Consider the following 24,515-nt stretch of genomic DNA (forward strand, 5'->3'; position numbering starts at 1 on the left):
GAGCTTCTGGGGCCTGGAGGGCGGGGCCTCTCCGCGACCAGAAGCGGAAGTGGCTGCTCGGAGGCCCTGGCACGGTCGGGGCGCGCGGCCCGGTGAGGTGGCGGCGGCGCTCAAGGCTTCAACGGGGAAGCGGAGGCCGAGGTGGTGCCCGGCGCTGGGAGGGCCCGAGGCGGGTTGAGAGCGGAGCGCAGGGCGGGCTGCCCCGGGAGCGGGGCTGCGGCGGGTGCGCGGGAGGAACGGCCCAGGCAAAGGCCGAGAGGTGGACGCCCTGGTCAGCGTCCCCGTCGGCACCTTCAGGGATGGGCTCCAAGGCCAAGAAGCGCGTGGTGCTGCCCACCCGCCCTGCCCCCCCCACGGTGGAGCAGTTCCTGGCGGACGTGCGAGGGGCGCCCGCCGACGACCCGGTCTTCACCTCCCTGGCGCCGGCAGGTAGGCGGAGCCAAGGCCGACCCGAGAGCCCAGCACCGAGGGCGTGGGGGAAGCACGCCGCCGCTGCCCGGGGGAACCCTGGCATCGAGAGCGCAGACTGGCACCTTCCGAAGGCCGTCTGGAACAGGGGTCGGCAACCTAGGGAGGGGCCTCGGCCAAATCCTGCACCCCGTTCCTGTCAAGCCCGAGAGCTAAGAATGGGTTTTGCGTGTTTTAATTGCTGGGAGAGAATGTTTCATGAAAAGTGGAAACGATAGGAAATTCAGATTTCAGTGCCTGTGGAGTCGTATGGGCACATAACCACGCTCATCCATTTATGCGTGGACCTGGCCCCGCCATGCCAGAAATATTTGGGTCCAGTCTTTTGCTGAAAACCTCTTCACCCCTTGTTTATCCCCAGCCTGCAGCTGGGGTCATCCCGAGGCGGCTTGAGCCCTGGTTTAGGAATCAGGGACCCAGGCCTGCTGAGCACGGGCGGTGCCAGGGCCCACCGAATGGAGAGGGGGCTCCCCTGCTGGCCTGTGTTGTCCGCTGCCAAACCTGTTCTCCACGTGCATTAATCTGGCCTTGTCCACCTTATTGCTGAAGCAGGTGCTGAAACGATTTTAATCAGAACCAGAGTTTCTCGGCGTGCTTATAGACAAGGGGAGCAGGAGAGAGGAAAGGACCGGGCATGTCCCTCAGTGACCCCGAAGCCTGCAGTTTTTCTGCCTTGCCCCTGGGCCCTCGCTTTTTAAAAAGTGGGTCAACGGGGAAATGCATGTCAATACTGTCCTCGCCTCCTCCACCTCCTGGCTCCATGAGTATTGATTTCATGCAGTTACACGGCCACGGGGAGATTTCTGGGAGGTGGACGTTGCACATTAGGCTGCTAGAGCAGGCATGAGAGCCAGCCTGCTCACTGATTCCATCATGGGGTCAATGCCTCTCACAGGAGCAGAAGTGACCCCCAGGCAGGGCAGTGGGATGCAGGTATTAGGCCTTTTCCGTGACCCAAGCCTGCCAGTCACATGCTTTGCTCAGGGGCAGACTGAGTCCTCTGCCTGCCTCCTCCATGACCAACAGGCTGTGTGTCCTGTCCCCAGACTTCCCAGGCCCCTCTGGGAGGGCCCAGGACACTGAGGCCCAGCAGGAACAGCTCTACCAGCAGAGCCGGGCCTATGTGGCCATGAACCAGCGGCTACAACAGGTGGGCAACCAGCTGAAGCAGAAGTGTGAGGACCTGCAGCGGGCCGGTGAGCAGCTGGAGCGGGACGTAGGCCAGTTGAAGCAGGTGGCACTGCCGGGGACTGTGGCTGCCTCCTCAGGCTGACCTGGCTGGCAGCTTACACAAGCCCGCACCCTGGGCAGCGTGTCCAGGGCTCACGGGATCCTTGCTCCTCCCTGTGACACCTGACCTGACTCACCCTGGAGCTAGGCCTCTGGGTCCCAGAAGCAGGTTCCGGGTTCCGAGTGTTCTGTGGTCTACGCACAATTGGATACTGGAGACCCAGGGTACAGAGCCTGCCCGGGGCGTGTGGTTGTACCAGGCATGGCTCGTGGTCTGACAGACGCGCCTGCCCCAGCCAGGCATGCGCCTCCCCTGAGGGTCAGGTCTGGGACAGCATGGATGCCACCAGCCCCAGGGCTCCTGTGCTGGGGCCCGATCACCATGGGGCCCAGACTGGGCCTCTGCAGGGTTCCCAGCACCCAAGGGCCGGCGTGTGCATCCTCCCCCCGGGCGACCCTGCTTCACTGCCTCCTCCCATAAGACTGAGCTGGAGAGACCCACCCGCTGGCCCTGCCCATCTCTGTGTGACCTGTGGGTCCCCAGAGGTTCCCGCAGAGGATGGGGGTTCTGTCCCCTGTGGGGGCAGTGCTCATGTGAGGAGCCATTGCCCGGGAGGGCTGGATCTGAGCTGGGACCTCAGGTGGGGACCCTGACCTAAGGTGTGGGTGCACCCCAGGGCTGGCACTTGTGCCGTGCAGGACCCACCTGCCAGCTGTGGGATTCGATCACACTGGAGCACCCAGCCCAGCTCCTGTCGTCTCTGGTCTTACTCCTGGAGGGAGTGAGGCTCCCATCCACATGTGGACCCAGGGCCGAGGCAGCCAGGACAGAAGGCCCAAAACATCATCCTCCCGACCTCCACCCCCATGCTTGCCCGCGTGAAACGGGAGCAGGCAGTAGGCGTGATTCAACAGCTGTTTATTAAAGGTGTGCGTGAGACACCCGGCTCCGCGGTTTCCTTTTGCCAGACGACAGTGCATTCAGGGGGCGGGCAGGACCAAATATTTACATGTGCCCTGCAGTGTGGCCGAGACCCAGGCTGGCGACACGGGGTGGAGTGGGGTGGGCCGAGACGACCAGGCATGGGATGTGGGGTGGGCTGGCGGCCAGCTAACAGGCGGGGTCACGGGCTGAGGTAATGCTGTGCCGGCCAGCCTGTCCCTGAATTCCTCACCCAGCTGCCGGCCATGCCCATCTGCCCAGACCAAGGTCATGGGCCCTCGAGCTGGGTCTGGAGGCAGAGGGGGTTGCTGTGTGTCCCCTGGGCTGGCTCCTGTCTCAGACTGATTGTCCACTGGTTGCCGCCGCCTCCAGGAAGCAGGCCCACCCAGGGCGGATAGCCGCCCACCTGGGCTAGATCATGAGGTGCAGCTGTGCCCCCTGCACAGGGATGGAGGAGGCACCAGTGGCCACCGGATGTGGATGCGCACAGCCTCCTGGCATGCTGGCCGGGGCGGGGCCATCCGGCTCTCTGGCAGTACCAGGCCTCTCTCCTGAGAGGCTGCTCTGGGAGTTCTCCCCACGGCCCACATGGGGAAACTGAGGCAGAGGCATGGCACTGCCCGGGTTCTCACGGTGTGCGGGAGCCTGCACTGCCGGGCCTGTCCCCTCCCACAGGCCATTTCTGGGGAAGGCTGGCCTGTGGCCAGTGCGACTGGACGACATCTGGCAGCCCGAATTGGACAGGGGCCCACGGTTTCCGAGGTTCGTCCGAGAGCCGCCTGGCTGTCTGCGGGGTCAGCTGCGGGTAGCCGTTCGCCTGGTCCTGCTCAGCTCTCACTGCCACCGCTCCTCCCGCTGTGGGCCCTCAGGCGAGGCATCTGGGGGTGCGTGACGCAGCAGGACAGGTCGTCGAAGGCAGCAGTGTGGTGGGGGCTCGAGTCAGAATGCTGTGGCTGGGCCTTGGCCGTGCATCCCCCACCCCCCGCGCAGGGAAGGGCCCTCGGCTCAGAGTGCTACAGGTCTCCTCAGAGGCATTGCTCCCCTGCCCTCGGACCGGCTCTGTGCACAGCTGGGACAGTAGATCCAAGAAGCTACTTTCCAGGGCAACGGTCCCCAGGAGAGGGGACTGGGTCCTCCTGCAGGAGGGCATGTCTGGGGCAGGGCCTGAGCACCCACCCGCAGTCCCCAGCAGCCTGGTGTGCACTCTAGCACCTGGTGGCTAGCATCTTGGCGCCGGCCTGGCCTCAGCCCCGCAGCTGCGGTCCCAGGGTGCAGCCTGCACTTCCTTCCAAAGGCCAGGTAGCAGCTCTACCCCCGTACCAGCTGTGCTGTCCTGAAGGGGAGGAGGCCCTGCCAGCTGAGCCCATGGCCCCAGTATGTTGTCACCCAAAGGAGGTGACATTGAGAGGGAGCAACCCTTAGCAGGGCAGCATGCCAGGGGCGTCACCACACCTCAGCCGTGTTCCAGTCCCTGGAGTTCCCAGAGGGGCACTTCCCTGCCATCCTCAGCCTCCTTCCTGCCACTCCTCGCCCACCACAGCCACCTCCATGGGGCCCCAACCCCAGCTGGCGGCCAGCACCTCCCACAGCCAGCAGTGGGGACATGGACACAGGCCTGCGTCAGCCCACCCACTGCATCCTTGGTGTCTCCATCAGATGCTGGTCATCCGCACTGCGTCTGTTTACTCCAGCCTATTCTGAAAGCGTCCCCTCCACCAGCCGTGGGTGCCCCAGGCTCCTGAAATGTTGCTGTCTGGGGTCAGGGCTGTCTTCCTGCCGGGCTGTGCCACACCCTCTCCCGCGCTCCCCTAGCTGGGTCGAGAGTCTGAGAAGGCAGACCCAGCAAGCAAGCCGTGTCAACAAGTTACTCAGCCGCTGTGGTTATAGGCTTGGTCCCAGCCCTGCAGATGCCTGGGCCCCCAGGGGCAGGCCCTCCAGGGCGCCACCCTGCCAGTCCTGTCCCCCAGCCCGGGCCGGTGCTGTCACCTCCCTGCGGCTCCTGACGTGGGAAGGTTGTGCTGAGGCCCCAGCCCTGTTGGGCACAGCTGGGGTGGCAGAGCCAGGAGGGTGGTCTCTGCGTATGGGCCATGCTGGGACCCGGCACCCTTGCGTACGCTCCCTGGCCAGACTTGAGGTCCAGCCTGCAGCCCCATTTCCTTCCGGGCTCCCCACAGCACAGAAGCAAGCGTCTACGCATGAGATGTAAGGCCGATGCAGGCTGGGTGGGGGCTCCAAGGGCTGGGGTTCCGGTGGGCCGGTGGCCCTGGTACCACCCTCGGGGCAGCCGGACTGGCCAGTGGGGAGAGAATGCAGGAGGAGGCTGGGCCACTATTCCAGGAGGCTGACAGGGGTTGGAGTAGTGGCCTTCTCCACGGCCGAGGCAGTGGCTGCTGCCACCATGGGGCTGGGCACATAGTTGAAGGGGGGGACACGGGCTGAGCGGCTGGGGGAGCCATGCCGGCTTGTGGGGAAGCCCCCAGCAGCCACCCCTGGGCTCTCGTGGGCAGACGAGGGTGCCTTGGCGGGCCCAGGCCCGTCCACAGCGCTGCCGAGGAGGGGTGTGAGGCCACCGACTGGAGCCTGGGGGGGCTCCCTGCTCTCTAGGCTGGGGGATGTGCTGGAATTGGTCTTGGTGGCCATGAAGTCCTCCGTCTGGACTACAGCATCACTGGTCTTGCGCTGAGGGGAGTTTCTGGTGACCCCCTCTGGCGAAGCACTCATCAGTGGCAGGGCAGTGGGGGGCAGCGTGCTCCGCAGAATGTGGGGAACATCCTCATCCCGGATGCGGCGCCACGTGGTGCCCAGTGTGGCTACCCTGGGCAGTGGGCGGGCCTCCCCATCGCTGCCTCGGCGGGTGCTGTCAGCTGTGGGTCTGGGGGTGGCACTGTCAGACCTGCGGGCCACGCTGATGTGAGGCAGGGAGGCGTAACGCTTGACCGTCTCAGGCTGGCCAGCTGGCGTGCGGACGGGCAGGCGGGACGGGCTCTCAGAGCTGGTGCGCCGGGGCAGCCGCTCGCTGGGACTGGGTCTGGACACGGGGGACCGCTGGGGGGCCGGGGCCTTCTGGGGGTCTGCCCGCAGCTCATCACAGCGCGAGGAGCAGAGGAAGACGGCAGGCAGCACGGGCCGGCCTCGGCGGGGCGACCCACCCTGGGAGGCGGAGCTCGTGGCCTCCACAGCTGACAGCTCTGAGCGCCGGCGCAGCAGGCCGTGGGACTCCTTGATAAAGGTCAGCTGCCGCCGGAAACCTGAGCGGTCAGAGGACTCGCTACCACTGGAGCGGGCAGAGGCCATGCGCACCAGGCCCAGGCGGCCTCCCCGGACACCTGGACACCCCTCAGCCCCTGCCCGGCCCCTGGGGCCTGGCTCTGGGACTGCCCTGGCCAGGGCTGGTGGCCCCCGCTGGGCGGGCCTCTGCATGAATGGGATCCGAACTGGCGACTTCTGCGTCTTGTGCTGCTTGGCCAGCAGGGCCCGCGCAGGGACCCTGGGCACCTGAGAAGCCCCAGGGCCAGGCAGGGGCCCTGAAGCCTGGGTGGCAGGGGGTGACCTCCCGGGCAGGGACTGAGAGGCTGGGGAGGTCTGGGAGGAGCTGGACGAGGGAGTCTTGGTGAGGCGGGCGGGTGGCGTGGCACTCCTCTGGGGCGGGGTGGGCGCTGTCAGCTCCGAGGTCTTGCCCAGCCGGTGTAGGCTTCGGGACCGCTGCTGTCCGGGGCCCAGCACTTTGGAGGGGGCTGCTGGCTGTGGGGGGCTCAGGGGTCCCATCCTCCTCGGGGCTGCACGGGGACTGGGGGTGCCTCTGGGCTGAGCCCGGGTCGCTGGGCTTGGCATGTAGATCACTGTCCGCCCCCGGAGCACAGCTGGCATTCCAGACTTGGTCTTCGGAGCGCCACGCGGCTTCTCAGAGCCACCGGGAGAGCGCGGCCGGCTGCTGCCGCCACGCTGGGCCAGGGCAGGGCCCCGTCTCTCCAGCCGCACGGCGCTCCCTGCCCGGCCCTCTGGCCTTGGCCGTCTCCCCTTCCTGAGCGGGGCAGGCTGCTGGGGGGAGCCCGCAGAGGGCCCCGACATGGATGGGATGGAATCCGACTCAGACGAGGCCTTGCTTGTGGCTGCCGCTGCCTGGTGCAGCCACGCGACGATGGAGTTGGCGCCCTCCTGGATGGCACGCCACTCCACACTGTCCAGGTCCGAGGCGCGGTCTGAGCCTGCGGCCTCGCTGCTGTGCTCCTGGGGCCCCTCCGCGGGCCTTTTGTCTGGCTGGGCAGCTGGGGGCTTGCGGTGCCGTGGGGCTGATGCCTGGGGCCGGCGCCTGGGCGCAGCTGTGATGCGGTGCCGCAGCAGCTCGGCCTCGGCCCGCGGGCCTTGGGAGCTGTCACGCCCGCTGCCCAGGTCCCTGGGGACCGCTGGCTCGCGGGCTTGGGGCCGGCCTGCCGCAGACTTGGGGGACTCGGGCTCGCTGAGGGAGCTGGCGGAGGAGCTGAGGGAAAAGCACGGTGGTGTCTCGTCGGCGATCAGGCTGGGCTGGGCCCGGGTGGGCGGCACGGCCTTGGGTGCGGACTGCACCTCCTTCCTGCTGGCCGCGGCTGGGCGCTCCCTCTTCACCGCACGGGGGATCCCGGACGCCCGCCTGGGGGCTGCCGCCACCGCCTCCGGGGGCTCTTCTTCAGAATCGTTGTCATAGAAGCAGTACACGGCCTCCTCTGTGGGCGTCGTGAGGCACAGTGACTGCAGCGCCCCGTCCCCTCGTGCTCGGCCCATGCGGGCGCTGTCCCTGTCCACGCAGGTGCTGGGGGACTGGCGGAGAGGTAGTTCCAGCGCTGCCCGGCCCCTGCCTGCCCCCCAGGCCTGCCCTGTGCTCCGGCCTGTGCCTCCTGCCCTCTGCCCGTGCCCAGTGGCCTGCCTGGCAGGGGCGGCGTGGCCTGTGGGCTTGTGCCTGTCTGCACGCCCTCCGGGCAGGTCCTGGGGCCGTCCCTGCAGTGTCTCGTCACTGAGCGAGGTGGTGCTGGAGAAGTCAACCGGCGTGCCCTCAGCCGAGTCAGCGCTGGGATCACCCTCCCGGGCCGCAGGCACCAGCATGTACACAGGCAGCGTGCCACGGCCGGGCGCCAGCGCTGAGGCCACCTTGCGGAGCCGGGTGGGCATGGCCACGCCCAGGCACTCACGCAGCAGCCCCAACTCCTGATTAGCGGCCGGCAGCCCCTCAGGGCGACTCCCAGCCTCGTCCCACCGGAGGTGCCCGGCCACGTGCTGGCTGGGGCCTTGGCTGCGCTCCAGGCAGGTGGGGGGCAGCAGCCGCAGCTCCACGTCCTTCTGCACGTAGTGCTCGTGCAGCGCCAGCGCGCTAAGGCTCGAGGCACACGAGAAGTTCTCGTCGGGCTTCTCCACTGTGAAGCGCACGCTGCCCGCGTCCGGCTCTGATGGCAACCGGCAGCGCTCCCGGCAGTCGGCGATGTCCAGGAAGCGCTTCACGTAGCTCTCCCACTGCAGACTGAACTGTGTGGTGTCACGCTCGCAGGATGGCGCGGGGACCAGCGGCGGTGTCTTGCTGCGGCTCGGTGGCATGGTCTGCCCAGGGCTGTCGGGCAGCTCGCTGGGGCTCACTGTGCCGCTGCCTAGCCCACTGCAGGGCTCGCTGGGGATGGAGCTGGCAATGGAGGGGCTCTCGAAGCTGCCCAGGGAGCTCACCGAGCTGCAGCGGCTCAGCACCAGCGGGGTTTCCTGCACACAGTTCTCTGATGAGCTGGACGGCGTGGCATCCTCCACCCCCAGGCCCCGGCCTCGCCGGGGCGCCGGGATGGCCACAGGCAGGGAAGCGGCCCCAGGCCTGCGCCAGGCCCCATCCAGCTCTGCCTCACTGGGGCCTGCCTCCTCCAGCCCCTCCAGGGAAGTGTCACTGTCATCCAGGTCCCCAGCCTCACTGGGGCCCGGGCGGCCAGCCGAGGACAGGGAGGACAGGGAGCTGCAGTGGGACATGCAGAGAGGTGGCGCCCCCACCACCAGCTTCTCGGGAACCTTGCTCAGGCCCTCTGCAGGCAGCCAGGCCTGCTTCCGTGTCCCAGGGCCCAGTAGCCCTGCACCCGCCCTGGCACTGCCCTCGAGCAGTGGCACATGTTGGTAGCTGGGTGACAGCTTGATGGTGCGCACGTGGGCGTCGGCCACCGCGTCTCTGGCCGCCAGATCAACCTGGACACTTGGCAGGTTGAGGTCAAGCAGGTGGGGCCGCGCCTGCCCTCTCAGAGGCCCTTCGTGGTGCTCTGCAAGCACAGCCAGTGGGCGGGGCCGTGTGGGGTCCTGGGAGCAGCGCCCGTCACTGGCACTGCCGCTGTTGAGACTGTCATTGGAGAGGCTGGCGTGGGCTGCCTTGAGCCGCAGCAGCGGGTGGGCACAGTTGCCCGCCTCCCGCCGCCCACCCTCGGGCCCCCGGCAGGGCGAGCAGGACTGAGCACGGCCCTCCCGTGGCACCTCCTGCCCTGGGTCCCCTGAGCTGAGGCTGAAACTGTCATCGGATGATGTGTGCAGGGCCGAGATGTCCTCCACCAGCCTGTCTATTCGCGCCACTGCCAGCGCTAGCTTGGCCTTGGCCCTGGCCGCCACAGCTGCCTCTCCACCGGGCTCCTTCTCCACCTCTGGGCCACCGAGGCAGGTGGGTGGGGTGCGGCCCAGTGCCTGCCCCTGCAGGAAGGAGCTGCCCAGGAAGAGGGACAGCACAGCTGGGCTGGCAGGCTCAGCGGCGGAAGCCGCAGCGGCCAGGGAGGGTGCGTCGTCATCATCAAAGCAGCCTGAGTCCGAGGCATAGTCCTGGGCCAGCCCGTCCAGGAGCCGCAGTGGGGGCAGCGGCTTCTTGGAGGCAGCCTCGGACTCGGACTCGGCCTCAGCCTCAGGAGGACCCTGCTTCCCCAGGCGGTCGAGCGCCTGGACCAGGTGCCGCGTGTCCAGCTCGGCCTCCAGTGCGCGCTGCTTCCGCACATACAGGCTGGGTGCGCAGGCGCCGGGGGAGACGGCGGTGGCTGCTGCCTGGTACTTGGTGGGCCGGTGGGCCAGCAGGTTGCGCAGGGCAGCGGCACTGCCCATGGCAATCATCTTGTGGCGGGAGTGCACCAGGTTGCGGAGCATGCCCACTGCGCCCAGGTCCCAGAGCAGCTCCTGGTCTCGCGTGCTGCGGGCAGACAGGTTCCAGAGAGTGCCGCAGGCGTTGCTCACAATGGTCAGGCTGTGGGACGTCAGGTGCTGCAGCAGCGTCTGCAAGCAGTTATGGTCGCGCAGCACCTGCCTGGGGCGTGGGCAGACGGGGGCAGGGGCATCAGGCTGTGGGCCCCATGCCCTGGCACCCCCGCCTCCCACTCCAGGAGCAGAGCTCGTGGCTCCAAAGCAATAAGGAGACAGAAAAAGGACTCGACATTCATTGGAGCACATCCCAAATACCTAAAGAGGTGCACCTGTGCCAAAGCTGTCCTTTATGAAGGTAAGACTTGTGCTAAGTAATACTAACGATGAGTTAATAGGACTTTTTCAAACTAAAGCTTCCTTCCAGTAGATTTCATTTTAAGCACATCTCGTGATGTTTGGGGCGTACTTGTACTGAAGACAGACTTTGTTTTTAAAAACACTGTGTTATGGTTTATTACTAGCCTTGTTTAATCAATCAATGTTCTATTTACCTTAAAATCTTTCACACAAGTACATCCCAAACAACATCTGGGATGTGCTTTTATCAAAAGCAAATGTTATGTATTTTCATGCATTAGAAGCATTATTTACTATTAATATTACTTAAATTAAAAAGTATTTCATTTTAGTAAAGTATTAGTTATTAGTTTTGTTTAATATCTTATTAATAAAGAACAAGGATGTATTACTAATATTACTTAAAAAACAATATACATCTTTAATAAATTCATTCAAAATTTAGTATAAGCACATCCCACACAATATTTGAGATATACCGGAAGAAACTCAGCCCCCGCAGAGCAAGTCAGGGACAGCCGTTTGCCGGCTTGCTGGGCAGAGCAGGACCGGCCCCCAGCCCCAGCCCGCCTGCCCCGTGCCCTGTGCCCACCACGACCAGGGGGTGTTGGGGCCGACCTGTAGTCCTCGCGGGTGGCGATGAGGCTGGACACATTACGCAGGATGCCGCCCCCACTCTCAATGATGGCCAGCGAGTTGCTCTGACACTTGTAGGTCAGCGTGCTCACCAGGAAGCCCAGCGCGCCATCCACCTGGCAGATGGCCGCCTTGTTCTCTGTGCTGTGTGCCGAGAGGTTCCACAGGGCGCTGAGCACGCTCTTCAGCGTGGACTCCTGGGCGGGGAGGTGGGGCAGGTCAGCGGTGGGGTCACCCACGTGGCCCCCACAAGTGACTACTGTTAACATCACTGAGTCACACACTTGGTCCCCGAGTGACAGTGAAAAGAAACAAAAAACTGGCCGTCACAGAGTCAGCGGCCCTGGCCTGGGCCACCTGCCAAGGGGCGGGTTGTCTGGTCTTGTTCCCTGAGATGGAGAACTCCCCACCTGTTGCCAGGGTCTCCCTGCCCCATGGCTTGTGCCAAACAGCCCTGGAGGCCCCTCCTGCCACAGCCATGGGCGTTCCCGCTCCCCCAGCCCCGCCTCCCCGGCCATGCCCACCTTGGAGGCCCGCAGGACACACTGCATCAGGGCGGCCATGCTGCCCACCTCCCTGAGCACCTTCTTGCTGTGGATGTCGGCCCTCCAGGACAGGTTACGTAAAATGCTGGACACCACCTGGGGTGGGGCAGGCAAGGTGGGCCTGGGGCTGGCTCCCAAGGTGCCCCCGCACGCCACCCTCAGCCAGGGTTGCCCACAGCACCCACTGGGGGGGCTCTGCCGGCAAGGGCCTCGGGCAGCGGGACACCCTGCCCCGCCCTGCCTGGGTACCTGGTGGAGCTCCTCGCTCTCGGAAGCCAGCTGGGCCACAATGGCCTCCATGCAGCCCCGGTGGGCACACAGTGTGGCCTGTTGTTACAGAGAAAAGTCATGCCTCAGCCAGCAGGGGGTCCACTCCCACCCACAGGCCCCCTCTCTCAGCCAGCGAGCACTGTCTGTGTGCTAGGGCTTGAGCCCCAGGCCTCATCCTCACTGCCACAGGGGAGGGAGGCAGTCACCCCATTGCTCAGATGAGGAAACTGAGGCTCAGACTGACGCAGGACAACTAGCCTCCCCGGCCTGGAGGGCCCATTCTCCCAGGAGATGGCAGCATGTGCCAACCTGGCCAATCTCATCCAGACACTGCCCCACCCCTCCCCAGCCCTCTCTTGGCCTTGGTCCACCTGCCCATAAATCATAAATTGGGGACAATTGCCCCCACCCCTCAGGGCTGTTTCAAGGTTCAGATGAGGTCGAGGGAGGCTCAGGCCAGGGGAGCGCTGCTGACCCCACCCGCCTCAGGTCAGCCCCAGGACCTTGTTGGCGACATCCCCGAAGGTGAGGTTGGTGAGGGTCATGCCAGCGTATCGGCGCAGGGCAAGGTTGAGTGGGTCCTGGGTCATCTTGTGCATCTCATAGTCAACCTGCAGCAGCTCTGCCACGGCCTGCAGCCCGCCTGCAGGGACGTGGAAGGCGCAGCAAGGCTGGGGACATGCAGGGCGAGCCAGGTCCTCTGCCTGGTGCCCTGCACACGCCCGCCTGCTTTCCAGCCTCTGTCCGCGAGGCCCCCTCACCTCAGAGCCCTTCCTCTGTCTCACCCCCAGATGTGCTTAGAAGCCCAATGCCCAGGGCACTGTCTTCCTGTGTTTAAACTGTATTCTCAGGCACACGCAAGCAGGTACAGCACACCATGCATGGCTCTCCCCAGAGACACACTGTGGACCTGAATGGTCGTATGACGTGCCAGGGCGTCCGACCCATCCCCTACTGTTGGGCACACATTGCTTCTGGATCTGAGGTTTTATTTGGGCTGCTGCCTGCCTGCCTGCCCTTGTCAGTAAATCCAGCCAGAGGATCAATCCCTTGCTGGTGCTGGGGAAGCAGGAGGGCAGGAATGACGCAGACGGTGTGCCCTCTCCTGGAGTGTCAGCACCACCGCACTCCCTCACCAGGGCTGCCAGCTCCCCTTGCCGCACAGCCAGGCCAAGCCAGATCCCATAAAACCTTTGGGTGTTTTGATCGTCTGCTGAGTGGGTACGAAGAACCCCACTTTGTAATAAAGTGAGCATATTGATGAGTTTAGGCCCTTATAGTTCCTTTTTCCATGTTTCCATTACTGTTTATGGAAAAGGAGAATGTATTATATGCTCCCAAACCTAAAACTCTGCCCCCCACTCCCCCACCCCCAAACCACCCAACAGCTCCAATTCCTGGTATTACCAAGTTGGGTCTCTTACCTTTGCTTTTGGCTTCCCGGCCACTTCCCTGTTCTCTGAGCCCCAAGACCACTGTGGCTGAAAGCCTGCCCTGGACTGAGCAAGGCCCAGCAGCCTCGGGGCCAAATAGGGGGCTGCAGCGTGTGCGGGGAGGCGAGGGGGCACTCACCCAGCTCGTTCATGGCGCGGCGGTATTCCTCATCAAAGGACAGCTTCATCACAGCACAGGTGGCCTGGCAGATCTGTGGCTCGATGGGGACCGGGGCTGTGAGCCAAGGGACCGAGTCAGGGCCCTCCCTCTCTGGGAAACGTCTTCCCTGGGCTTGTCCCTACCCCTCCCTCCTTGCCTGTTCCACCCTGCAGGCCTGCTAAGACCCCAGAGCTTCTCAGACTGCATGCTTGTCCCCGAGGGGTCACTGCCAGGGCAGTGGGCCTCCTTTACTTAACCTAAGATGAATAAAGAGGGTGCCTGCCTCGCCCAGCACTGCAAACCTGCGGTAAAGCCTGGTGCTCCGAGCCTCGGGCATGCTTTGTCCCACATTAACTTTGCAATCAGCAGCAGAAACTAGGAATCCCAAACTGTGCACCCAGGTTCCAGGGTGACCCACACCCAGCTGTACCCTCAGGGACTGCTTCCTGAGCATCCACCCGGTGCCAGGCACAACCAGGCTGTTGGTGACAATCTCTGAGAATCCGTCATGAGGAGGTTCCCGAAAGGCGTCAGTGAGGGCATAGCACAGAGTGCTGCACACAGCAAAGGCCGGTGACCGCTGTTCCCCTAACGACGTGGCCCCGTCACCGGGGAGCCCAAGCCACAGGCCCATTGCAGGGAGGTCCCATGAGGCTGTCACTCACCGCCGCCTCCCTCTGGCCCGCCGTCCTGCGCCTGCAGCCAGTCCCAGCAGGTCTCGCAGTAGGCGCGGATCTGCTCCAGCACATGCAGGACCCGCATCTCCTTGCGCGCCAGGCCCTGGTCCGGCTGTGAGAAGACGATGTTGTGCAGCGCCGCGTTGGCGCGCATGCGCGCGTCCTTGGCCCCAGGCGCCCCGGGAGTCCCGCCGCGACCCCCAGCGCCCGCCTCCACGCCGTGCAGGATCTGCAAGAGCAGCGGCAGACATCCCGAGCGGCGCATGGCCACGCAGCTCTCCGGCGAGCTGGACATGGCGAGCAGCGTGCGCGCGGTGTCCTCCTGGTCGCGCGTCGCCAGCATGGACAGCAACCAGAAGACCACCTCCACCTGCGAGAGGCAGGGAATGGGGTCAGGGTGGGAACCCCGCCCGGTTCACCTGGCCCAGCCTGACGGCTCTCTCGCAACACACGGCGAAGTCCTGAGACCCCAGCCCAGGAGGACCGCCTGCTCCCCGGACCACCGTTACCGCGCATTCTCCTGAGACCACCGCACACACACACCTGGGGGGACAGACGGAGGGTGGCATCAGTCACTGCCAAGATGCCCCCAGCCCGTGAGGGCCAAGTGCCCACCTTATCTGCCTCAATGGATACTCCAGGGGGGCATCTTACATCTAAGTCTAAAGTGCACCTCCAAACACACAGAACCGGTATCCCCGCCCATCTCACCAGGCTCCAGACCGTATGCTGGTCCCAGCAGCGTCATGCACCCCCAACCCAGGGCAGCCTCCCACACCTGGAACGCCTTACCAAGGCCTGGGGAGATAGGAGCCCCACATCCCGAACCCAGCTTGTTGCCCCGCCCCGGCTCTCATGCCCCTCGCACTCCCCCTCACCTTGCTGTTGCCTGGCTGTGGGGCGCCATCCTCAGGGTGCGTGGGGACTTCAGTCTCGGGGTCTTCCTCCACCGGCACCGACTTCACCGCCAGCAGGGCCTGTGGAAATGCCAGGCTTTTAGAAGTTTGGCCAGGAAGCACCTCACAAGGCACCAGGCAGCTGAGGCCGGCTACACCCCTGTGATGACATGGGTGGGGTCTGCAGACCCAGTCCTGCACCCGGGGCAGGGCCCTGCGGTTCCCTCACTGCCCGGAGCCATCAGCAGACCCAGGGCCCAAGCCCCGCCCCTCCCAGTACCTGTGGTTCCGTCTGCTGCACCCGGTCCTGCGCTGACAGCAGCTCCTTGTCGATCTGCTCCAGGCGCGAGGCGCGGATCTGCACCCAGAACACTTGAAAGCTAGGGCTTACCCCGCCCACTCCAATTGGCCACGCCCACTACCCACCCCCTGCCCCGCAAGACTCCAACCTCTGCCTGATATGGCCCCACCCACCCCCAAAAGCCTCCCTGGCTGACTCCGCCCACCCCGTGGTTTGGCCCCACCCTCCTAGGCGAACCCACTCCGAGTGGGCCCCGCCCCTATCCAGGCGCCATCTAGACCCACCTACTCCTTGTTTGCCCCTAGCCCTATTTAGACCCCACCCCATCCATCTAGACCCGCCCACCCCCTGGTCTGGTCCAGTCCATGGACCAAGTCAACGCCCGCGGCTTGCTCAGACTCGGGTCCGTCCACTGGCCCGCCCCGTCTCATTATTCCGGGACTCCGCCTTCTGCGTCCCGCTCTGCCCTCCGGCTCCAACCACAGGCGGCCCCAACCACAGGCGGCCCCAGCTTCTGGCTTCGCCTCCTGGCCCAGGCTCCGCCCACAGCAGTCTCTGCCGTCGGATTCACCCAGGGCCCGTCTCCCGCCGCTGACCAGGCAACCTCTGCGCTCCGGTTCGCCCTCCGGCGCGCCCGCCCAGCCCCGCCCCGCCCGCGCCGCACCTGCGCGCGCTGCACCATCTCGTCCGACGTGCCGAAGCGCTCCTCCATCAGCGAGCGGATGTGCTGGGCCTCGAACTCCAGCTGCTGCCGGATCAGGTCCATCTGCATCGAGAACTGCTGGGAGGGGCGGGGGGGCCGCGGTGAGGGGCGCCCGGGCGGGGCTGCCGCCGCCCCGCTCGCCGGGTCCCGGACGCGCAGACGCCCGCCCCCCCGCGCGCTCACCGTCTCCACGTGGGGAAGCTCGTCCAGGCGCTTGGACAGGCCCTGGAGCTGCGAGTAGTACCAGAGCTTCTCCTTCTCCTCCTTCTCGATCTCGTTCAACAGGAAGCACCTGGGGGCGGGCGGGCGGGCGCTGTTTATTTTGATTTTTGCCGTCACTGTGGGCGCTCACTGTGGGCCAGGTTTAACAGGGGGCGTGGCGACGCCTCGTCCCTGTGGCTCCCGCCCCGGGAGTGGGGGATAGGGCTGGCTAATTGTGTGAGGCGCAGGGAATCGACCCCGGGGGAGGCTGCGGGGCGCGGCCTGGCTCCGATCCCTCGCCCAAACTCGCTGATCTCCTTCGAGCCTCTGCAGGGTCAGCTTCAGGCTCCGACTGCCCCAGCGTCAGGTCGCTTTCTGGACAACTCCGGGGGGGACACCGCACCCATTTTACAGAGCAGAAGTCTGAGTCTGGGACAGTGAGGGGACTTGCCTGCGGCCACACAGCAGAACACGGACTGGACTCCATGCGATCTGGAGCGGCCCCATCTGACCCCACACGACCCAGCAGAGCTGAGCCAAGGGCCCACCCCCTGCCTCCCTCTGCTGGCCCTGGGCCCAGGTTTCTTGGGCTGCAGCCCTCCCTCCACAAAGGCGGCCTTGAAGCCCCTCTGGCTGCAGGCCTGACTCAGCCCTGGAGCTGGACACAGCCCTGTCCTTGGCGACGCCTGCGTGTCGGGGACCCCTGGGGATGTCTCCCAGGAGCTCTTCCCCTCTGCCAGGAACGTCCCCGATCCTCCGACGGAGGTCAGCGGCGCCAGGAGAGGGGGCGGCCTCTACCGGGGAGCAGGGCCTGCCCATGCCCATGGGCCAACCAAGGCAGAGACTGCCGGGGTAGAACCACATCACCCTGCCCCTGCGCAGGTTCCTGTGGGCTCACCGTTCCCGGTCCAGCTCCTCCAGCAGCCGGATGGTGGCCCGGCTCAGCTCCCCAAAGCTATCCTTGGAGGGCCCGGAACTGTGTACTGGGCTCTCCTCAGGGGTCCGGGCAGCGGGCTCAGGTTCCAGGGCGGGCGGCTGGAACTTGAGGTTATACAGGCTGGCGATGTCCATCTGCAGGGCTGGGGGCACGGAGGTGCAGGGCGAGGTCAGCACCCTTCCCTGTCTCCCTCTTCCCGACTCCCTGTGGGGGCATACCGGGCATCAACCCAGGGTGCAAGGGGGTCCCCAGGCTGGCCCGTCACCTTTCAGCTGCTCCAGCACCTCGGTCTGCCCCAAGGACCCCAGCACTCGGGCCTCCTGCTCCAGCTTGCTCTGTAGGCGCTTGAGGACTTCCTGAGGGTGGGGGTGGGCAGAGCACCTGTGGTCACAGGCCTGCTGCCCCGTCCATCCCTGCGACACACCTGGGGCCCTGAATGCCCACCTCTGGGTCCACCGCCCTGGGCTCTGTCCCTGCAACTCTGGTCCCTGCACCCCCCACCCAGAGCCCCTCCAACCTTCATGCCAGATGTCTCTGTCTCCAGTTTGGACAGGTGGCTCGAGTTGTCCCGCAGCTCCCGCCTCAGGTGACTGTTCTCGGCCTTCAAGGCCTCCACCTGCCGCACCAGCTGCTTGTAGGGCGCCACGGAACTCATCATCTTCAGCTCCTGCAGTGCCTGGGGCCACGGAGCAGGGGGCTTACCGCAGGGCCTGGGAAGGGGGTGGCACCTGACCTAACCCCAGCCCTCCCACCCAGTCCTGGTGGTGGGGTCTGGCACGGACCACTGCAGGCAAGGAGTCCAGGGACAGATGGCCTGGCAGACAGGATGACAGACAGAGAGACACACAGCCCAAACACCCAACTGACTGACAGACACAGATAGATGTCCACCCTTAGTGCCGGGCTCCCAGACATACTGACAGCTAGACGTATAGATGGGCAGCCAAGACCCTGAAAGTACCACTCGGCAGATGGGACTGGCCAGCCCTGTATCACCAAGCTCACAGAAACACTCACAGCCAGAGAGACAGACAGATGGACAGAGCAAAGGCCCTTCGCCACAGAAGCGCAGCTGCTCAGCTGGTGGACAATAAAAATGCCACGAAGGCCAACACAAGCACCTAAGAAAGCAATGGAGGGCTTTCCCAGAAGGGTCAGGCTGACGGTCCCCCACAGCTGGACAGTGGGACAGATGGACCCAAACCTACCACGGTTACTCTGAGGCACCAGAAACTGGACATTCTGAAGCCCCCACACTCTGTCCAAAAGCAGCTGGGCCTGGAGTAGCACCTGGGTGGCTCCGCCTCCCCCCACCCAGCGCTCCATGAGCCCCTGCAGCTGGCAGTGCCCCGTGCCCCATCCCCTGGGCTCTGCTACCAGAGCCTGCTTCTTTGTTTGTCTGGCTGGCCTCTCGCTCTGGCTCAGCCCCCTCCCTCGTCCCGCTGGCCAGCACCCCCTCCGGCCTGGTCCTGCAGGAGCTGTGCTGCCCCCAGCCCCCTGCCCTCTTTGTTCCCTTCCCACCGGCGCTCCTCCTTCCTCTGCCTTTGTCTGAGGCGCACCAATGGCAGCCCAACCCCTCCACTGCCTCCTCTCGGCGCCGCCTCCCCCACTCCCCAAATCGCCAGCCCTCCCCTGCCCACAGCGGCGGGGGCAGGGGCACCACTTCACTCATTCGACAATCTCTCCTCCCTGAGGTCACTGAGGGTGCAAGCAGAACCTGGGGCAGGAGTGGGGGTCCAGCCCCAGGCGGGGAGGTGAACTCAGGCTGTCCCGAACTGCTCCGAAGACCTACTGTACGCCGCACCCTGTCATCCGTCTTCCTGTCACAGTGCTCAGGGACCACCGCTGGGCCAGCAAGGAGAGCTGACACGGAGCAAACAGCACATCACAGTGCAGACGGGACAGGATGGGAGGCGGCCTGTCAGTGTGGGAGGCCAGCTGCCTCTCGGCCACACCTCTGCCTCCCACCCCCGTACTGATCCTGCCCAAGGCTCAATCGGGGGGCCTGGCTGAGGGCCAAGCCCAGGGGCTCGGCAAGACCCCTGGGGTCTGGCTGGAGCCCTGTGGACACAGGTCTGGCTGGGGCGAGCACTGGGTGAAGCAAAAGGCTCCCTCCCGCTCTCCAAACCCAGACCCTCTCACGCACGCCCCCCTGTCTGGCAGTCACTCCTACATCCCCGTCAGACTGAGCCTGGCAGCAGCTCCCCCAAACATGGCACCGCCTCATTCCAGCCTGCGTGCCCAACTCTGCACTCCCACCAGTCCCTCAAGCTCTGCCCCACGGGACCCTCTCCACGGAGGCCTCGCGGGCCTCCACCATCCATCGGCTCCTGCACAGCCGGAGGGAACCTCTGAAAGCCACTGGTTGGGCTCCACCCCTCCCCTGCTCCGACACCTGCCTCACCACCACCACAGCCCTCTCTCCCCAGGCCTCTGCACATGCAGGCGTCCGCTGGGAGCACCTTTCCTAACTCCTGCCATCCCTCCAGGCACATCTTCCTCCAGGAAGCCCTCCTGCCCGCCCTTCACCCCCAGGTTCCCTGAGAACTCTGCATCAGCAAAGCGAAAGCACCAACACTGGGGGTTCATCTGAACGGTGTGTGGCTGAATTTCAGGGGAGGACGGCACAGGGGGGGCCCAAAGGGGCCCTTCTCTCCCTCAGCCCAAACTCCCATTTTACAGAGAAGGACGCTGCTGCCTGGGCAGGTGCAGCACAGCCCCTCAAGGCACACAGCAGGCCTGCCCGTGAGGCCGGGAGATCGGGGCTCTGCAGCCGGCGGGTGGGTGTGTGCCTAGGACCTGCGGCAGCGACGTAGCGCCCACCTCCCTGGGACTCAGTTTCCCCTCCAACTCCACAGTGTGCGCCGGCGGGCGGAGGTGACAGAGACCCCCGACAAAGGCGGAGGCCGCGCCCCCAACCCTCCATCCAGAGAAGAGCGCCGCTTACTTTATCTCACTTGGGCTGGACTGGCGTGGGCGCCGGCTCCAGGGTCCGAGATCTTGGCGGCGCGGGCAGGGACCCCGGGGCGGACAAAGCCCAGTCCAGGCCTAGCCAGGCGGCGCCGCCGCGAGCGGCGCTGGGCGAGACCACCGCGAGCGGTGGAGGATGAGGGGTGCAGGATGCGGGGTGCAGGAGCGGCAGCCAATGGCGGCGCGGGAAGATGGTTGGTGCCATGGCAACAGCCAATGGCAGGCTGGGGTGGGGAGGGGCTGCGGCCTCTGGGCTTCTGGCCTTCGCGCGGGTTCACGGGCTGCGGGTGCGGGGGAAGGTTGGGACTACGCGGCACCCACCCCATTCCGGGGTGAAACGGCCATTTAGCGCTTCCCGGAGCTGGATCCGCATAATTTAGGAGTAAAACATCTGGGCCTTGGACGTTACATCAGAATCTTAGCAGGGGCAGGGGCCAGAACAGGTCCCCCCCATGGATCCGGCCCTGCCTGTCGGATGGGTCGGGGTGGACAGGGCTGGGGGTCCATGCTGTACCCTCTTCCCCAGGGTCCAGGCTGGCGGGGGTGGGGGATGGGCAGGCTGGGACCGTGCATTTCTCCCCGTGTTCCCCGAAGAGCATCAGCAACTCCGTGGGCACCCGCCTCGACTCCACACCTCCCCCTCCCCGCTGCAGACAGTCCTTTCGGTTGCTAGCCTGGGCACACTTCAAGGCCAGAGAAGGGGGCACTGGCCCCAGGAGACGCTGGTTTGGGGCCTGCCTCTGTCTCTTCCCTGCTGAGGATCCAGGGCGAAATCGTCCACCTCGAGGCCCTCAGTTTTCCTCTCTGTGAAAAGGGGAGGGGGCTGCAGCCTTCATGAGGATGGGCCCGAGGACAACAGGACGGGTAGCCAAGGGCACAGAGGCCAGGTGGTTCCTTCTGGGTCTGCGGGAGGCCCCCCATGTCCTGTGTGGGCCCCAGGAGGACTCAGCCGGGGCTGCCCCAGAGCCTCTGGAGACGGGATACAGCCGTCCCCAGCCCGCGCAGCTCATGGACGGTGTGCAGTGGTCAGAGGGGCCCTCTGTGGATGCTGGGAAGGCTGCCCTGAGAGGAGGACACTGGAGCCGGGCCTCTTCAGGATGAGTAAGGGCTGACTACGGGGTCAAGAAGACATTCCAGGCTGAAGGAACAGCATGAGCAATGCCAGGGGCTTGGAGACATCAGCTCAGTGGGTATGGGCTTCCAGTGGGGCCATGGGTGGTGAGGCCAGCCCGGGACAGTTATGAGGGGTTTAGATCAGGGGCAGTCCCCCTGGAGGAATCCTGCGGCTGAGCTGAGCTGGGAGAGCAGGGTACGCCAGGCAAAGCTGGAAAGGAGGCAGGTAGACGACAGAGCCCTGGCCCTGGCTTCGGCGGTCATTTCCCTGCATGTGTTTGGGCATGTCTCTCTCTGGTCTCAGTTTCCTGTTTTGCTCACTGGGAGGTGGGCTGGAGAACCCCGCCCCCCCCCTGCACCCCACAGAACTAAGACCTCCTCACATCCACCTTCCAGTCTCGGAGATTACTGCTCCCAGGCCCGACTTAGCCAGAACCTTACAGCTGTCAGGGGCTGGGGGTGGGAGGGTGGTAGGAGCGGAGGCAGATGGGGGGTTGTCCAGTGTCCACTCCTGTCCTTGTAAACGTGAGGCAACTGAGGCTCAGACCAGGGAGCACAGTGCGTGAGTTCACAAATGATCCTCATGGGGACTGAAACCCCAAGGCAAGATACACTTGTCCCCAAGCCTCCAGGACATCACACCTCTGACACCCCCAGAATCCTTTACCCTGTGTATTCTTGAGCCACAACAATATTCAACATCACTGCAAGTTCTAGAACAAGAGCCTTGGGAATTCCCACAGCCCCCCAGGACCCCAGGCACAATCTTGGGGAGCTGAGCGCTTCCCGGTTGCACAGTGCCCAGCTGTAAGGTGGCCCCTTCCCAGGCTTTCTCCCTGGTATCCTCTATGCCCCCTACCGCTGCTAGGTCCTCCAGGAGAAAGTTGGATCACAGGGCTAGGTTCTCCTCCTGCCTCCCCCCCCACCAACCCCCCAGCACGTGGCCCGACACACAACAGAGTCGCTCACGGCCCACTGAGCGTCTTCGCGTTCTGAGCCTCCCCTCCGGCGGCTCTGCCCCCTGGATGCCCCGCCCTTCCCCACTGAGCCTCCGCGGTGCCAATGGCTGGGGGCAGAACCAGGGGCGTCCCCACCGCGGAGCCGAGGGGAAGCAGGAAGGCACCAGGTCATCATGCGACCACAGGGATGTGGCGAGGGCTGGGTGACGGGGAGAGCCCTGCCCCGGGAGGAGGGACTGCCTCGGAGGTGGGGGAGGGGTGGAGTGGGGCGGTCCTGGCCGCTCCCCCGACAGGCGACCCGTGGTGGCTTGCAGGCCTGCCCGGGGCTCTGAGCCTTTTTCCCGGATCGGGAGGGGCACGCGGCCCGTCAGCACTGCGGACAGCTCCCCTCGGCCTCCGACCGCGTCCTCTGTGGCCGCCCCAGCCCGGTGCTCAGGCTCCCGCCCTGCTCGAGGCGTGACCTTGGGCTCCCCACCACACCCCAAGCCTGTTTCCTCTTAACTAGGGGATGTTAGGGCCCCAGGATTTATAAAGGTGACGGGGCCGGCAGAGAGCTTGGGGGTGGGGGGTGGGATGGATATTACGAACATTAGCCTCCGCGAACGTCAGAGGCGGCCCAACCCTAGCAGCCCGGAGGAGGGAAACTGAGGCCCAGAGAGATGCAGGGCTTGGCCGCCTAGCGGGAGGAGCCGCGCCCCGCCGCAGCCCCCACAGTCCCTGCGGGTTTCCAAGTCCGCGCAATGAGGAGAGGGCTGGGGGTCCCTATGAGGCCAAGGGCTGGGCCCCGCGAGGCCACGCTTGCGCAGACTGGGGTGTTTGGGGGTGTCCTCTGCGTCGCGGGGGAGGGGCTCCTAGCCCGGCTAGCAGGCCGAGGAAGTTTCCCTGGTAACGGTCTCCACGGCGACTGCGCGGGACCCCAGACCCTTCAAGCCCCCGTGCACGTGCTTGTGCGCCCCCAGCCGCCCGGACCTCCGTTCCCGCGGTCCTCAACCCATCCCCGGCTGCGTCTTTCCCTCCCCGGCCGCGCCCTGGGCCGACCTCCCGGCCGTTGGGACTCCCGCGCCCTACCTGGTCCCCGAAGAAGGCAGAGTGCAGCAGGCTCAGCAGCCCCAGGAGCCCCATGGAGCCGCGGAGTCCGGACCAGCCCGCGCCCCGCCCTCAGCCGCTAGCCTGGGGGCGACGGCCGGGACGCGCTGCGCCTGCGCGGAGGCTGAGGTGGGGCGGGGACTCAGGGAAGGGGGCGAACGAGTGGACCCTGGGGGCTTCACAGAGGCGGGGGGAGCCTCGGGGAGGTAAGGCTCGGGAGGGACGGGTGAGGAGGTCGGGAGGGAGAGATGGGTGGGGGGGTCGCGTGAACAGAAGGGGAGGGGCGGGGGTCTGCCGGGGTTGGGGGGCCCTGGAGCAGTGCAGGAGAGCCCGTGGGAGTGGCAGAGGAGCGGGAGGGGCCCCGCGAAGGATGGCGAGAGGGTGCGTCCCGCGGCGGTGGTGGGCTTCCCGCCTGGACTGTGCCGTGCGGCGGCCCGGCTCCCCCCCTAAGCCCGCACGGTTCATTAGTCATTCAGCAAACGTTTACTGCACGCCCGCTGTTTGCCGAGTGCTGAGCTCAGGCTGGGCACTGAGGGAGGACCCCGATGGGGCGACAGCACACGGAAGCAGACATTCATTCAGTCATTTAACATTTACCAAGCACTTACTGTGCTGGGCCACGTGCGATGAACGGAACAGCCAAAAACCCTGACCGTGGGAAAGTGTCACTGTAGGGAGAGCTTCCGCCCGCCAGCAGAACGGCATGTTGGCCCCGGTTAGCGCTGAGGAGGAAACAGCAGGGCGGTAGGGGACTGCTGGGAAGGGCACTTAAGAGACCCGAGTGGCGACTAAGTGGGAAGCGCATCCGCTGGTAGGAACAGCCAGTGCAAAGGAGGTGACGGGGCGGGGACGCAGGTCCTGGGCCTTTACCCTGGGGACGCCGGGCCGGAGGCCGCGGGCGCAGCAGGGACTTGGGCCCGGGGCTCACACACGCCCTCTGGCGGCCACGGGGAGGACGGACCGTGAGCAGTGCCGGGAAACGCGCAGAGGGGCCGCAGGGCGCAGTCAGTGTGGGGTGGAGGTGGATGGCGAGTGGGGGAGGGCGGCGAGGGGCTGCAGAAAGGAGTCGGGTTAGGTGGTGGGGACCCTGGCCCAGGAAGATGGAGGGGGGTAGGGCTGGGGTAAGGAGTAGAGAGATGGTGCAGGCACGGAGGGCCTCATTTGGAGTCCTGCTAAGTCCTCGGTGACTCGGCGGAAGGACATGGGGCAGAGGGCACAGCCCAGGCAGAGGCTGGGCAGTAATAACAGAAGGGCAAGCAGGGAGGTGGGTGGCAGGGCTCCCTGGGCGATGAAGGGACTCCAGCGTTCATCTGGGGCCTGCTATCAGGGCAAATCCATGCCCAGGCAGGAGAGGGCAGAGGCCTGGCCAGGTTGGTGGCAGTACCAGGAGGAAGTGGTAAGCGGACAGATCCAGGACAGAGCTCTTGAGTCATCTGACTGGGGGCGAGTGACACAGGGAGGCAGGGGGTAGAGCCCGGAGCCCAGTGAGACGGTGGTGATGGGGCAGGTTTGGGAGAGATGGG

At 65.4% G+C, this 24,515-nt stretch overlaps 2 protein-coding genes across 11 annotated transcripts; one reads left to right on the plus strand and one right to left on the minus strand.

Moving 5' to 3' along the window:
- The first annotated feature begins 5 nt into the window (after nt 1-5).
- On the plus strand, nt 6-2,638 carry C13H19orf25 (chromosome 13 C19orf25 homolog). Of its 5 annotated transcripts, XM_037018152.2 has the most exons (4): nt 6-141; nt 298-429; nt 1,515-1,664; nt 2,398-2,638. In XM_037018152.2, the coding sequence occupies exons 2-4, from the start codon at nt 300-302 to the stop codon at nt 2,622-2,624; spliced, it is 507 nt and encodes a 168-aa protein (XP_036874047.1). In that variant the 5' UTR covers nt 6-141; nt 298-299; the 3' UTR covers nt 2,625-2,638. The 5 variants fall into 5 exon arrangements, with proteins under 5 accessions (XP_036874047.1, XP_073076782.1, XP_073076783.1 ...); XM_073220681.1 differs by having other exon boundaries at nt 53-429; nt 1,515-1,618; nt 2,376-2,638; XM_073220682.1 differs by having other exon boundaries at nt 53-429; nt 1,515-1,618.
- APC2 (APC regulator of WNT signaling pathway 2) lies at nt 2,602-23,999 on the minus strand. 6 transcript variants are annotated; one of them, XM_037018149.2, is made up of 16 exons: nt 19,812-20,005; nt 18,582-18,727; nt 17,382-17,540; nt 17,130-17,220; nt 16,826-17,006; nt 15,910-16,018; nt 15,688-15,804; nt 15,003-15,080; nt 14,705-14,803; nt 13,815-14,196; nt 13,129-13,224; nt 12,060-12,199; nt 11,536-11,613; nt 11,266-11,382; nt 10,724-10,938; nt 2,602-9,911 (listed from the first exon to the last, which is right to left on the minus strand). In XM_037018149.2, the coding sequence occupies exons 3-16, from the start codon at nt 17,520-17,522 to the stop codon at nt 4,970-4,972; spliced, it is 6,786 nt and encodes a 2,261-aa protein (XP_036874044.2). In that variant the 5' UTR covers nt 17,523-17,540; nt 18,582-18,727; nt 19,812-20,005; the 3' UTR covers nt 2,602-4,969. The 6 variants fall into 6 exon arrangements, with proteins under 6 accessions (XP_036874044.2, XP_073076781.1, XP_036874040.2 ...); XM_073220680.1 differs by lacking the exons at nt 18,582-18,727; nt 19,812-20,005 and adding an exon at nt 23,601-23,999; XM_037018145.2 differs by lacking the exons at nt 18,582-18,727; nt 19,812-20,005 and adding an exon at nt 22,975-23,108.
- Nucleotides 24,000-24,515: the final 516 nt, after the last annotated feature.

Source organism: Manis javanica, chromosome 13 (genome assembly GCF_040802235.1).
Source record: "Manis javanica isolate MJ-LG chromosome 13, MJ_LKY, whole genome shotgun sequence".
NCBI lineage: Eukaryota > Metazoa > Chordata > Mammalia > Pholidota > Manidae > Manis > Manis javanica.